The sequence below is a fragment of the Neofelis nebulosa genome, chromosome 17 (genome assembly GCF_028018385.1).
Source record: "Neofelis nebulosa isolate mNeoNeb1 chromosome 17, mNeoNeb1.pri, whole genome shotgun sequence".
In the NCBI taxonomy this organism is placed as follows: domain Eukaryota; kingdom Metazoa; phylum Chordata; class Mammalia; order Carnivora; family Felidae; genus Neofelis; species Neofelis nebulosa.
This window is the reverse complement of record NC_080798.1, coordinates 6,990,644-7,004,850: the sequence shown is the minus strand read 5'-3', so window position 1 is coordinate 7,004,850 and position 14,207 is coordinate 6,990,644. Positions and strand designations below refer to the sequence as shown.

General features: G+C 42.4%; 1 protein-coding gene across 13 annotated transcripts in view; it reads right to left on the bottom strand.

Moving 5' to 3' along the window:
• Nucleotides 1-14,207, bottom strand: part of LOC131499863 (zinc finger protein 577-like) — a 52,007-nt gene that overhangs the window by 26,119 nt on the left and 11,681 nt on the right. For 5 of the 13 annotated variants that reach the window (XM_058708346.1, XM_058708345.1, XM_058708354.1 and 2 more), the window contains 2 exons: nt 13,995-14,121; nt 13,629-13,778 (listed from right to left, as the gene is read on the bottom strand). In XM_058708346.1, coding sequence (XP_058564329.1) covers nt 13,629-13,778; nt 13,995-14,121 — 277 coding nt within the window. Of the gene's footprint in view, nt 1-5,685; nt 7,460-13,628; nt 13,779-13,994; nt 14,122-14,207 lie in introns of those variants that run through there. The other 8 variants (XM_058708348.1, XM_058708349.1, XM_058708351.1 and 5 more) reach the window with 8 other exon arrangements.

Genomic DNA, 14,207 nt, shown 5'->3' with positions numbered 1-14,207 from the left:
ATTCACTGCTGAAAGATCTGCACAAATGAAATCCTAAAGGATGTTTTCAGGCTAAAAGAAAATTTTCTAGTTGAAAACTCCGATCAGTAGAAAACAGTCAACACCAGATATGGTAAATAATAAGATATTCTTCTCATTTTCCTTAAAGGGTGAATTGTTTAGAAACGAGGTCCATGGGCCAAATTCAGCTCCCTGACTACTTCTGTAAATTAAGTTTTATTGGAACATAGCCACATCCATTTGTTTACATATCTCTGAATGCTTTTGCTCTAGAAGAGATCATTGAACAGATGTGATAGAGACTGTATAGCCAGCAAAGCTGAAAGTATTTACTATCTCACCCTTTATTGCCTCAGTACAAAATAAATAACACTGTAAGGTGGGCTTATAACAATAAAAAACTAAAAAGTGGGACAACAATAGCTCAAAAGACAAGGTGTGGACCTAAAAGGAATTATATGGCCCTTAGGTTATTACATTTTTGGAAGTGTGATGTAGAATGTGTGAATTACAAGTGTGAAGTAGGAAAGGTAAGGTGTCATGTGTGAAATGAATAGTGTAAAATGGCACAATATCAATTCTAAGTCAACCTTGATGAATTAAAAATGTCACACTGTGAGCTCTATAGCTACCACTAAAATAATAACAATAAAATCAACAACAATAATAAAAACAAGACATAACATTCAACCCAGCACAGTCTGTCCTTGAGGCACCAAAATTCACAACCATTCCATGTGCAAAATGCACTTTTGCTTTAAGACTGAGAATGAGACAAAATGTTCACTCCCATACTCTACATCATGCTAGAGGACCTCACAGCGCAATAATACATGAAAAATAATAGGCTTAAATATCAGAAAAGAATATTGTTGTTATTTGCAGACAACAGGATTCTGTATAAAGAAAACCCAAGAAAGCCTACAGAAACTACAAAATTTATGAGTGAATCTACCAAATTCACAAGATAAAATGTCGGGGTGGCTGGGTGACTTAGTTGGTCAGGCGTCTGACTCTTGGTTTCAGCTCAGGCCATGATTTCACGGTTCATGAGTTCAAGCCCCACATTGGGCTCTGTGCTGACAGCTCAGAGCCTGGAGCCTGCTTCAGATTCTGTGTCTCCCTCTCTCTCTGCCCCTCCCCCGCTTGCGCGCGCTCTCTCTCTCTCTCTCTCTCTCTCTCTCTCTCTCAAAAAAAAAAATAAATAAATAAAAATAAAAACATTTTTAAAAAAGCCCTGTGGGTCGACACCTTGAATTCAGGGCAGAGAAATTAGCCAAGTCAATCCAAACCTCTGTGGGATAATAAATTTGCATTATAAAAGTTTGTGAGAATTTTTTGGGCAAGAGAAAACTAACACATTATTGATAATGGAAACATTAGAAAGTATTTGTAATTTGGGGCACCTGGCTGGCTCAGTCAGTAGAGTGTGAGACTCTTGATCCTGGGGTTGAGTCTGAGCCCCACGTTGAGCATGGAGATTACTTAAAAATAAAATCTTAAAAAGTATTTGTAATTCAACTTACACACATCATACATTCTTACATATCTATTCACCAGTACTCCTTTAAGTGAACTCTATGGTTTACATTTCCCTATTCTACCTTTGTCCTAATCTTAATGGCTTATTTTTCCTTAAATTCTGAATTTAGGAAAGCGTATGTTTCCATTTGATAATTATTTTTACATGCCTCTGCAAACCCATGAGAATGAAGGCAAAACACAGAAACAAACAAAAACCCACCAGGACCTTCAAGTTTTCTTCTGTTCTTAGGAAATGGCCAGCATTTTTAGTCAATTGTCTTTTCTGGTTCTGAACATCTGACAAGAGAGCGCTGACCAAGGATAAAGGAGCCATTTTTTAAAAATGTGTATTTATTTTTGAGAGAGAGAGAGACAGAGAGAGACAGAGCACGAGCAGGGGAAGAAGAGAGAGAGACACACACATAGAATTTGAAGCAGGCTCCAGGCTGTCAGCACAGAGCCCGACGCAGGGCTCAAACCCACAAACCATGAGGTCATGACCTGAGCCGAAGTCGGCCGCTTAATGGACTGAACCACCCAGGCGCCCCTAAAGGAGACATTTCAATGAGAGGCTAGCTTTTAGGGTTTTGACAATTACTCAACTCCCCTCTTTTCATGAAGGATGAACCCTCAAAAGCACAAAGCTAAGGTTAGGAAGACAGCCTCAGACAGGGGACTAATCAGCCCACACACCAACTAGGAATCTCTAGTCTTCTACCTTCACCCCTAAAACAAACCTACAAACACAGAAAAAGGCAAACCTGGAGTAAATCCTCCCCTGTCCCAAACCAGCACCAGACAACTTGTTGTGGGCTAGCTGATTCTGGACTTCTCCTCTGAGGTCTGGCAGGTTCTAAAATCTAGAGACTGAAGCTCTAGGCTGGAAATCAAGACAAAGTAGGTAGAATCTATAAATGTGTACAGATTGTTGTATGTTCTAAAGTGTGTAAATCAAATTTCTTTCTGCCTAAATCATCTCATTCATAAGAATACTATTTGAAAGTTGCTTGCTTAGTCCTCAAGGCACTGCATGGCAGACACTGTTCTAGAAGTTTTTTGTTCATGGTGACACAGCGGGTAAGAGGAGGCCAGGACAAGACACCCCACAGAACACAAAGACACTCCAAGTTTTTCTGGGGACCAGGAGGGGAAGGGGTGGGATAGAAGGTATAGTAAGGTTCAGTAGGACCCACAATCAAATTCCCCTCCCAAGCTCCCAACATGGGGTCCATCTAGCCACCTAGAACCCGGAGGAACAAGGGCGAATGCCTCCCACACAACAAAGGAGCTGTCTAGTGCCATCTCTTACCCCAGCCATACAGCAGGACAGACCTACCAAGATCTGACCTTGCCCAAGCTGAGCCACAGGATGAGTTTGGAACTGACCCATGGAAAGCCAGTTCCCTCACATGCTGCATACAGAAGCCCCAGCGGTCTTTGATAAGGTTCTGACAGGCACCCTCTTCAACAACCGCTTGGACCCAGGCCAAATTCTCATGTGAAGAAAAACAGACAAAGGCAGATGAACTACATGTGCCAGAACCCCCGTGGCAGCCAAACAGCCAAGAAGCACCAGCCCGTAACTAGGAAGACCATGCACCCCAAACCACACTTTCCAGAAACCTGTGGCCGTGCACAGGTGCCTCGGTTCCCACAAAAACCAAAGACGGACTAGACAGAGACCAAACTACACTCCCCAACTTCAGCTGGGTCTGGGTCTCCTCCTCACAGGACCTGGTCCTCACTGATGGAAATGATCTTCTGGCCTCTTCCTGGGAGGCTGAACAACCTGGGGTTAGGGGCTCCAGTGACTAGACTGAGCCTCATCTATCCCTTTGCTCCTGTGGAGAGAAACCCCAGTAAATTATAACTCTTATAATCCACCTGACACCACCTTCTTGAGCATACAGAACACTTACAATGGCTGTTTTTAACATAATTTTCTGTTAATTCTGTCACCCATGCCAATTCTGGGTCTCTATTGACTTTTCTTCACGTTTACACGTCCTGTTTTCCTGTTTTGTTTTGTTTTTTTGTTTGCATCCCTGGGTAGGTTTTGACTAGATGCCAGACACTGAGTTTGACATTGTTGGTCGATGGGATTCCTTTCTATTCTTTAAATACTACTGGGCTCTGGTCTGGGAAGGAGTTAAATTACTTGGAAACAGTTTGCGTTGGTAGCCGCTTGCATTTCTCCTTTGTCAGGAGGGTTCAGAGCAGCCTTTAGTCTAGAGCCAACATGAATCACCCAGTAGAGTCACTATTTTTCTGAAGTCCCACTGTGATTCTCCCGATGTTAGGAGGGGTTTCCATTCCAGCTGGTGGAAACACAAATTATTCCCCACGTGTGCAACCTCCAAGGATGGTTCTGCCTGTTCATTTCCAGTGGTTCTTTCTCCAGCCCTGGGAGTTTCCACACATACACGTGCTGCTCACAACTGAAAATCATATGGGGGAACGCTCTCACCCTGGGTGCAGCTCTGTCCTCTCCTGTGATCTGCCCGGTGAATTTGAGTCGCTTTGAATTCTCCGAACTCTAAACTGTCTCAGTTCACAGACTGCCAGGATCTGATTAGATTCCCTCTCCCTATGCTGCAGAGTGGAAACTCTCTCCAGGCTATAAGCTGGGGGCAATCGTAAGGCTTCCTTCATTTGTTTCCTTTCTCTGAGAGATAGCTGTCCTGATGTCCCTATTACCCTATGTCTGCGGTCCATTCCTGTATTTTTCTATCTTTTTCATTATTTAATGAGGGTATATACATTAAACATTTACTGTTAAAGAAACAGGGCTGTTGGAATTGGCTGTGAAAAATTCTCACACTTAGGTGTGGTATGGAGTACCATACTCAGAACGGGATAATTTATACAATTTCAGAATAGATACAAACATACGTTTGACAACATCTGCAGCACATAAATCTCATGTTCCTTTAAAACATTTAGTTCTTCTCCAGTGTATCACTTGATTTCCATATTTCAAGAGCATTCCATGGTGATCACATCTAATGACACAAGTGTAAGATTCCTTGATTTCAGGGAAAAGTGTTACTGTATTTGGACCATGATAACTAAAGACAATTACTTCTCTGAGAACATACTTCTCTACATTTATTTAATGGCTAGGTAGGAATTTACTGTAGTATGAATTCTCTGAAATGTAATGTTTTTGTGGTAGACAAAATGACCTCCCAAAGACATTCATGTCCTAATCCCCAGAACCTGTAAATGTGTCACGCTACAGGGCACAGGGCATTTGAAGTAAAAGACGCAATTGGGTATTTTAGGGCCATGTGACTCGTTTCTGGAGTTTCACAGGCTCACAGTCAAGAAAGGAATTGTGCCTCAGGACAATCTGTATGCAGAGCCTCACCCAATGCTTGATTTAGAGCTTTTGAGCTGATAAGATTTAGGTGGGATTTTTGGACTTTGAGTTGGTGCTGTTAATAGTTTGCGACATTTGGAGGTGCTGGGATAGAGCGAATGTATTTTCCATGTGGTATGGACACAAATCACTGGGTGCCAGATGGTGGTCTGCAATAGGCAGGATAATGGCCCCCCAAAGATATCCACATCTTAATCACCAGGACCTGTGAATATGTCAGAGAATAAGGCAAGGGAGAATCAAGGTAGTTAGGTGGAGTTAAGGTTGCTAATTAGCTGATTTTAAATAGGAAGGTTATCCTGGATTATCTGGGTGGGCCCAATGTAGTCACACAGGTCCTTAAATGTGGGAGAGGGAGGCAGGAGGCAGTGCCAGAGTGATGGAGGAGTTGACTGGCCATTGCTGGCTATGAGGTGGAAGGGGCCTGCAAGCCACAGATTTGGGCGGCTTCTAGAAACTAGAAGGACAAAGAGAACAGGTTCTCCCTGGAGCCTCCAGAAAGAAATGCAGTCCTGCCAACCCCTTGCTCTGAGCCCAGTGAGATGCATTTCAGACTTCAGACCTCCAGAACTATAAGATAATACATCTCTGTTATTTTAAGCCAACAAATTTATGGTAATTTGTTACAGCAGCGATAAGAAACTAATACAGTTGTATCTCCACATTCATCATATTCATAGGTTTTTGCTACATAACGCAATTCCTGGTGCCCAAGATTTCATTTATTAGAGAAGTCTTTCCCAGATTCATTCCCAAGGTATAAAATTGTGACACATTAGTTAGTTTGGTGATAGAATTTCCATCTTTCATTGCATTCAGGGGTCTCTCTTTCCTATGAGTTCTTCCACATTTTACTAAAAATGCTGTCTGTATTCAGTGTCTCTAATATCTTTCTACACTTCTCTGGCATGTGATTAGTTACCACTTATCATTGAAAACATCATCACATTCTTTCCTCATGTTCTGGTCCTGTGGGAATTCTTTGATAGCAATGGAGATAATCATCTCCGGGAAACGGGTTCCCCACAATAGCTGCATTTCTGTGGACTGGGATTTCATGGATATTTAATAAGTCTGAATTCTCACAGACGTAGCCTCCACCACCACTGCCTCCACAGCATTTCTGTCCACAATGAGCTCTCACATAGAATGTGTGGAGGATTCTTGCTAAAGGCTTTTCTAGTATCAGATAGATCCTGGTACCAGAGGATTTTCTTTTCTACACAATGTCTGTAACATATAAGATATAATTTATTACAGAAGGTGTGGTCACATTCACTGCATTTGCAAGACATATTCCCTGTGCAAACTCCAGATTACTTACTGAGGCCTGACTTCTTAGAAAAGGCTGTTCCACAAACACTACATTTCTACCCGCAAGGAGCTCACTGAGGTTTAACAAGGGCTGAGTTCCCGAAGAAGGTATTTCCACAGGCACCGTGTTTATCTGGTTTTGCTCCTGGGCAAGTTTACTCACGTATAAAGAGCTATGACTCCCTGAGGAAGGTTTTTCCACTTTCAGTGAATTTATAGTTTTCTCTCTTGCATGAGTTTTCTTATGTTTCATGAGGACTGACATGTGGGCAAAGGCTTTGCCACATTCACTGCATGCATACGGCCTCTCTCCAGTATGAGTTCGCTGATGCTGAATGAGCTTTGACTTGCTCCTGAAGGCTTTTTCGCACTCACTGCATTCATAAGGTTTCTCTCCTGTATGAATTCTCTGATGCTTGGTCAGGTCTGACTTAAAAAAGAAAGTTCTTCCACATTCACTGCACTCGTAAGGCTTCTCTCCTGTGTGAAGTCTCTGATGTGCAATGAGGTATGCCTTCTGGGAAAAGGCCTTCCCACATACGCTGCATCCATAGAGTTTCTCTCCAGTGTGAGATCGCTGGTGTCTATTGAGCCGGCACTTCCTGCTGAAGGCTTTTCCACATTCACTGCATCCATAGGGTTTCTCTCCTGTGTGAGTTCTCTGATGTACCATAAGCTGTGACTTCCTAGAGAACGCTTTTCCACATTCATTACACTCATGGGGCTTCTCTCCAGTATGAATTCTCTGGTGTTCAGTGAGCTGAATCTTCCTCATGAATGTCTTCCCACATTCACTGCATCCATGGGGCTTTTCTCCTCTTTCAGTTCTCTGATGTCTAATGAGCTGTGCCTTCCTGGAGAAGACCTTACCGCACTCACTGCATTCATGTGGTTTCTCTTCTGCGTAAGTTTTTTGATGTTCACCGAGCTGTGATTTAGTGCATTTAATTCCAGTAAGAGTTGTATCCTGTTGGATGTAGACAGAGGATTTCCCATATCCACTAAACTCATCACGATCTTCTCCTGCATATCTTCTATTCTGGAGAACAAAACCTAAATGTGATTTCAAACCTTTACAATGTGAACCAAATTTATTGTGTCTTTGTGTTAAAGGAACAAGACTTTTGCATAAATTGAAATTATTTCCAAGTGCATAATTTTGCTGACATCTTTCCAAAGTTTTAATCTCGTTTTGGTTTTCTGGTTGCCACTGCATATGGTCAATCTCCCATATTTCTTCTAGGAAAAAGAACAATGAAAACATCCATGATAATTTTAGGGGGAAAAGAAGGTTAAAAAAAAAAAAAAGCCATGGTTTGGGCTAGCTCTAAGATCGAAGTCTAAGAGAAATGTACCCTGTGCTCTGTGAGAAAAAGACAACACTATAAAACAGCAAAAGGAAAAACACGTACTTTAGAAACAACAATGGATAGTCTACAATGAATAAATATAACTTAGGCTTCTCTCCAAATAGGACCTTGCAAAATGGAGACAAGTAAAAACAGAACCACACTGTGACTGGAACAGAACAAAAGAAGATGGAGGGGATGGATCCTTTCATCCAACAAACACTGAATGCGCTGGTGTTTGGGAATACATTAGAATATGATATTAGAATATTACCATACTATGTTTGAATATTAGAATTACAATATATCGGTCACACTAAGGTAACTTATATATTCTGTCTCTGTGGAGCTGTCATTCTAGTAACAAGACAGAGAAAAAGATGGGGGGAAGGGAGGATCAACAAGTAACCAAAGAAATAAAAAAATTACAGAACGTGCAAAACAGTGTGTATGAAGAAGGTGACAGAGTAGTGGTAGGTTAGTCTTAGATAAAATAATCATCCATGAGACAAGGAAGTTAAGGTGACATCACAGGGTAAGAATGGGCGGTGTCATACAGATAACTCGATGAATAACATTCCAAAAAGGAACAACCAATGCAAAAACTCAGAAGCAGAAAATCTTAGGCATGATCAAGAAACATAAGAGAGGCTGGTGCACCTGGATTATGTCCTTGGCTTGAGTGAAGTAGAAACAGGTAAGTTTGGAAAGGGAGGCAGAACTGAGACCATATAGATGATATAGGGAGACTTTGTCAGAAACTGGATTTTCTATTGGGGTGCCTGGGTGGTGGCTCATTTCGTTAAGCATCCAACTCTTGATTTTGGCTCAGGTCATGATCTCGAGGTTCATGGGTTCAAGACCCTGCATTGGGCTCTACACTTGACAACACGCAGCCCGCTTGGAATTCTATCTCCCCCTCTCTCTGCCCCTCCCCTGCTTGCATGCACATGTGTGCTCTCTCTCTCTCTCACACAATAAATAAACATTAAAAAAAAAAGTTTAAAAAAACTGGATTTTATGCTAAGAGCGATGGCCAGAAGCCACCAAACATTTTCTGGCAGGAATACAACCCATTCTGAATTGGTATTTCCAAATGTCACATGGCTGTTGCATGAAGAATGAACTGGAGAGGTGAAAATATTGAAAGAATACACAAGAATCTATAGCAGGGTTCAGGCAAGAGGTAACAGCACCTTCTGGGGAACCTGGATGGTTCAGTAGGTTAAGCATCCAACTCGATATTGGCTCAGGTCGTGATCTTACGGTTGTGAGACTGAGTCCTGTGCCGAGATCTGTGCTGAGTGTGGAGCCTGCTTGGGATTCTTTCTCTCCCTGACTCTCTCTGCCTCTCCCCCGCTCAAAAGAGGTAACAGCAGCTTCACTGTGACTGACTACAATGGAGTTAGAGAAATGTACAAAAACAAGGACATAGTACAGAGAAGGGAAAGACAGTGACAGGAGGAAAAGAGAAGGCTCACTCAAGAATGAGTGCTAGAAGAAGAAAAGGGAATCATTGAGGATAGCTCCTCGATATGTGGCTTAAGCATTTGTGTAGGGTACTGGTGCCATTTTAATACGATGAGGAAAATCAGGGAGTTAGGTTTGGTATGTGTGGGGAATCAAGCGTTCCGTTTTGAGGAATGCATCAGGTCTGAGATAAACATTCAAGAACAAATATGAAGTATCCGGTTAGATCTAGGAGTGTGGAGAAAGTTCCAGACTTCAGATAACAATTTTAAGTTGAGTATATAAACAGTACTTAAACATTTGGACTACACAGAACCAGATGAGGTAATGGACAGAGAAAGGGGAAGGCCCTGGACAAGAATTCATGAATTCCAAGTCTTAAGAGTTTTGGGAGAGTGATATGCAAAGAGAATATGAAAGTCCCATCCAGAAACATCAAACAAATGCTGACCAAACATATAAACAATGGAGGTTTTCATAAGAAAGGGCTGAAATTGGAAAATCAGAATGCAGGATCTACGGAATCTTATCCCAAGATTATTGAGGAAAAATAGTCAATAATCCCTTGTTACTAAACCTTTCCCCTCTCATTCCACCTGCACATCAAAACTAAACTTTTATAATAACACCAATTACCTATTTAGAGTAGTACAGTACCCAATACTTCAACTTTCTATGTAAAAACGATACAACCTCCCTCAGTCCAATATATCCAGACACGTATATGTCCACCTGGAATTTAAAAATAGGTCCTTGGGCCATCCGCCCTTGCCCCAGAGAAGAGTATAGCTGTCCTAACTGGTGGAAACATCAGCTTCTCCTCAGTTTCATCATACTGCAACTGTGTACTGTGCTATTCAATAAAATCTTCTGCAACAATGGGAATGTTTTATATCTGTGTTTTCTAATATGGTACCCACTAGCTGTGTGTGGCTATTGGGCACCTGAATGTGGGTGACCAAAGTGACAGGAGAACTGAATTTGTAACTTTACGTAATGTTAAATAAATTTAAGTAGCCACATGTGACCAGTGGCCAACACAATGGACGGCACAGTACAGACTATCACATCCGTATATACGGTAATATCCATATTTGCCATTATAATCTACTTGATAGACTCATCTCCCAATTTTTTCCTTTCAACTAATGCTACATTCTTCCTTAATCTCTATTCCTATCTCCTCTCTGGCACCAGTTAAGAGATTCTGAAGAATCATCCTCTATCCAGGAACAAAACATTGACCTGCCTTATCTTCCACTTATTCTAGAGCTCCAAGCTCTAACTTCTTATTGTTCCAATGCTACTACCCAGCTATCTATCAAGCAAGACTCTCTAGAAATAGCAAAAAAAGCTCAGACAGAACCAAAGTCACACTTTCTAAGCCAATTATTAACATAAAATCCACAGTAATCAGCCATTTCCTTTCACATAGTCTCATCTCTCAATTGCCTTCCTCATTTCCATCTCCAAAATCTTTTTACTGACCCACAGGCCTTCCATCATCATTTTTATTTGAAACTCTAACATCTTTCTTGCAGAAATTATTTTATCATGCTTCCAAAAAGTACTTCATTCTTTCTGTAACACTTTATCAAAGCTCAATTTTCTCTAACTTTACAAAAACAGTCCCTTCTATGCCTCATAATCAAATGCTAACAATTTTAGAATTTCAGGCATCTCTGTCAACCCTTCGCAACTGAGGACTTTGGACACTTGGAAGGTATTTCTGTCCTTCATTACATTTGAACCTTTTGGAGCTGTATTTGGGTGGCAGTTCTAATACAGGGATCAAAGCACAGCTGGCCTAGCGAGCATTTCCAACCTCATTTGCTCAGGACCCTCCCCATACCGAGTAGATCAGAAGATAAATCTTAAGAGACAAAGTCTGTGGTTTGAAAAACTTCCCACACAGTTTACGCAGATCCCTGATTTAAAAACCAAACAAACAAACAAAAAACCGAAGCAAGACCTATTTTCAAGATGTGATGAACAGATGCACGTGAATGATTATGCAGTCTGTACGCAGTAAGGAAGAGTGAGATAGACACCCTTTCTCTGTATGGAAAAGGAAGCCTCATCCTAACCAGCGAAGCAATACAATAACACCTGTCGATCATGACTGAGTCAGTGCAGTTTAGACAGAGTACAGAGACGTTAGGGAAGATGGAGTTCCAAGTGTGCACTGGAACTTTGGGGAGATAAAAAGAAGGCAGTATCTGGACGTAAAAATGCAACACAATCAAATGCATAGATGCCAGCCGTTAGTTCACTGGACACTGTGGTATCTGTGGCATTCAATAAAATATATCACTTCTGCCTCCCCAGAATAAGTTTGTGGCTTGTTTCTGGGACATCTTCTGACCCTCCTCCTTCCAGAGCCCTGATACTTCTCACTCTACCTGGCTGGGTTCTTATCTTCTCAACTTCTAAATATATGTGGGCCTTTTTTTTTTTTTTTTTTTTTTAACCAATTCTCACTTTCATGTTTTCTCATTAAGTTTCACTGCTTTAATGCCCTCTGCCCACAAAGGAATGCAGCCATACCATTAAAAGGGACTTGGGGCGCCTGGGTGGCTCAGTCGGTTAAGCATCCGACTTCGGCTCAGGTCATGATCTCGCAGTCCGTGAGTTCGAGCCCCGCGTCGGGCTCTGTGCTGACAGCTCAGAGCCTGGAGCCTGTTTCAGATTCTGTGTCTCCCTCTCTCTCTGACCCTCCCCCGTTCATGCTTTGTCTCTCTCTGTCTCAAAAATAAATAAACATTAAAAAAAAAAAATTTAAAAAAAAAAAAAAAAAAGGGACTAACCGGGGGTGCCTGGGTGGCTCAGTCGGTTAAGTGTCTGACTCCTGATTTTGTCTCAGGTCATGATCTCACAGTCATGAGATCAAGCCACATGTCAGGCTCTGTGCTGGGTGTGGAGCCTGCTTACGATTCTCTCTCACCCTCTCCTTCTGCCCCTCTCTCCCCTTCATACTCTCTCTCTCAAAAGAAAAGAAAAAAAAGGGACAAACCAAAAACTGCAAACAGCCAGTGTGGGGGTGAGTGCAGCAACTCAGCAATCCAAGTCTAAATGATCACAGCCTACTCTGAGGTGGGAATTGAGCATGTGCATGCAATTTCCAAAGGCCTTTCCAAAACAACAAAAAGAGCTTTTTTAAAGATTGTATTTTTAAGTAATCTCTACACTCAATGCGGGGCTCGAACTCACAACCCTGAGATCAAGAGTTGCATGCTCCACTGACTGAGCCAGCCAGGCACCCCAAAACAACAAATTTAATACAAACAGCAAAGTCCTTCCAAAAAGTAATAGAGAAATACAGAAAACTCAAGGCAAAACTCACCGGTGACCAGGCACCAGTGTGAACAGCAGTACAGCAGAAACTAAGTAAAATGCACTAGGAATGAAAGGGTTCACCAGGAGGAAAAATGACCTCAGGTTCCGGCACTGAAGCAGAAGGAAAAAGGATTTCACAGGATAATTATCCTGGGTGCAGGCAAAATAGAGAATTAAAGGTCAGATCAGACTACAGAAGGGCAGGTGTCCACTTGGGAATAACTGTCAGACTACAGACAGCTTAACTCGTCAGTATATATGAATACGCTCTATGATGGTGAAGACATCATCTAGGAGAAAGGAGGACTCTGGTTTCGCATATGGCGAGTAGGACGTCAAAGGGCAGCTGCCCTGGTGGCTGGCAACATACCTGCATTACAGTGCAGATTAGACGTTAGCAGAAGAGGTCAATTTGGGACTCTCCCAACCTGGGACTCTCTCAGGACAGGAGCTTAGGCCTTGACAATGAATGAAACTTTTAATATGAGAATCAAGCAGAAGATTAAAAAAAACAACAGAACCTGCAAGTTGGGGAAGCAGAGGGTGAAGAAATAGATAGAGGTGCCCTGAGAGACAAGGTACGTGTGGTTTCAGATGACCTCAGGGGACATGAGTTGGCAGGGAGGGATATCAGCCCTTTCAAAAGGGGCAGCAGGGATGTGCAGAAGATGAGAGCTGGGCCAAGTCCAAAGCCATCTGTTTGAGAGCAAGCAGGCAGAAAAGAGGAAGTGGGAACACTGCAGAAAAAGAAAGGGAGGGGCGCCTGGGGGGCTCAGTCAATTAAGCATCTGACTCTTGATTTCGGCTCAGGTCATGATCTCATAGTTCACGAGTTCGAGCCCTGAATCCGGCCCCTCACTGACAGTGCAGAGCCTGCTTGATAGTCTCTCTTTCCCTCTCCCTCTGTTCCTCCCCCACTCCTGGGAGACCTCTATAAATAAATAAATATAAATAAATAAATAAATAAGGAAGAAGGTGTGCACAGCTGAGGCAGGAGAGTATGGATCCAAGGTGGGACAGACTATAATCAGATCTAGAAATGAGAAAAAAAAAAAAAAAACGGGGTGTGGGGAAAACCTCATCCTTTAATAGCTGACAAAGAACAGCCCTAATAAAGAACAAAGATACAGAAAGGAGTTGATTATATTTGTGTCACCAACTGGTATAAGAAAAGCTCTCCACACAACCAAGAGTTAACCTTTCCCTGACCGACTGGAATTCTAGTTTTCTTGGTTTTCCTTTCAGTCACTCACCTGGACAGGGTGGCCTCGGAGCTGCTCCCTCTACTGCCCACAGTGGTCCTCCATGCTCCAAATGGAAGAGTGAATCTGGTTCGCTGGCTTGGTATCCTGTAAAATGGGAAATCACTGAAGACTTGCCACCAAGTATTTTAGCTTGGGCACCTACATAAACCGGAGAAAGTTTATGCATCATTTGTACTTCAGTAAAGTAAAATCTTTTTCCTGGGGGAAGGGAGAGCGTATACACTCTAGGGCCAAACGGGAAAATAAAAGTCTATACCCTACCACATGTTAGTGCCAACCAGGAGATATTTCAGAGACACTATGGGTTCTATGCAATGAGAAATGAAAGACAACTGACTGTGATGCTGTCCTCACCCACTGACACCAGGTTCCTGTAGTTCTCCAGCATCACGTCCCGGTACAGGTCCTTCTGGGCAGGGACAAGGAGCCGCCACTCCTCCCGGGAGAAGCTCACGGCCACGTCCTCAAATGATAACGGTGCCTGTAACAACAAAAGCCAATGCACTCTAAGGCAGAACAGATGATGCAGAAAAGTGGGACAGGAACACGTTCTGATTGACTTCCTGT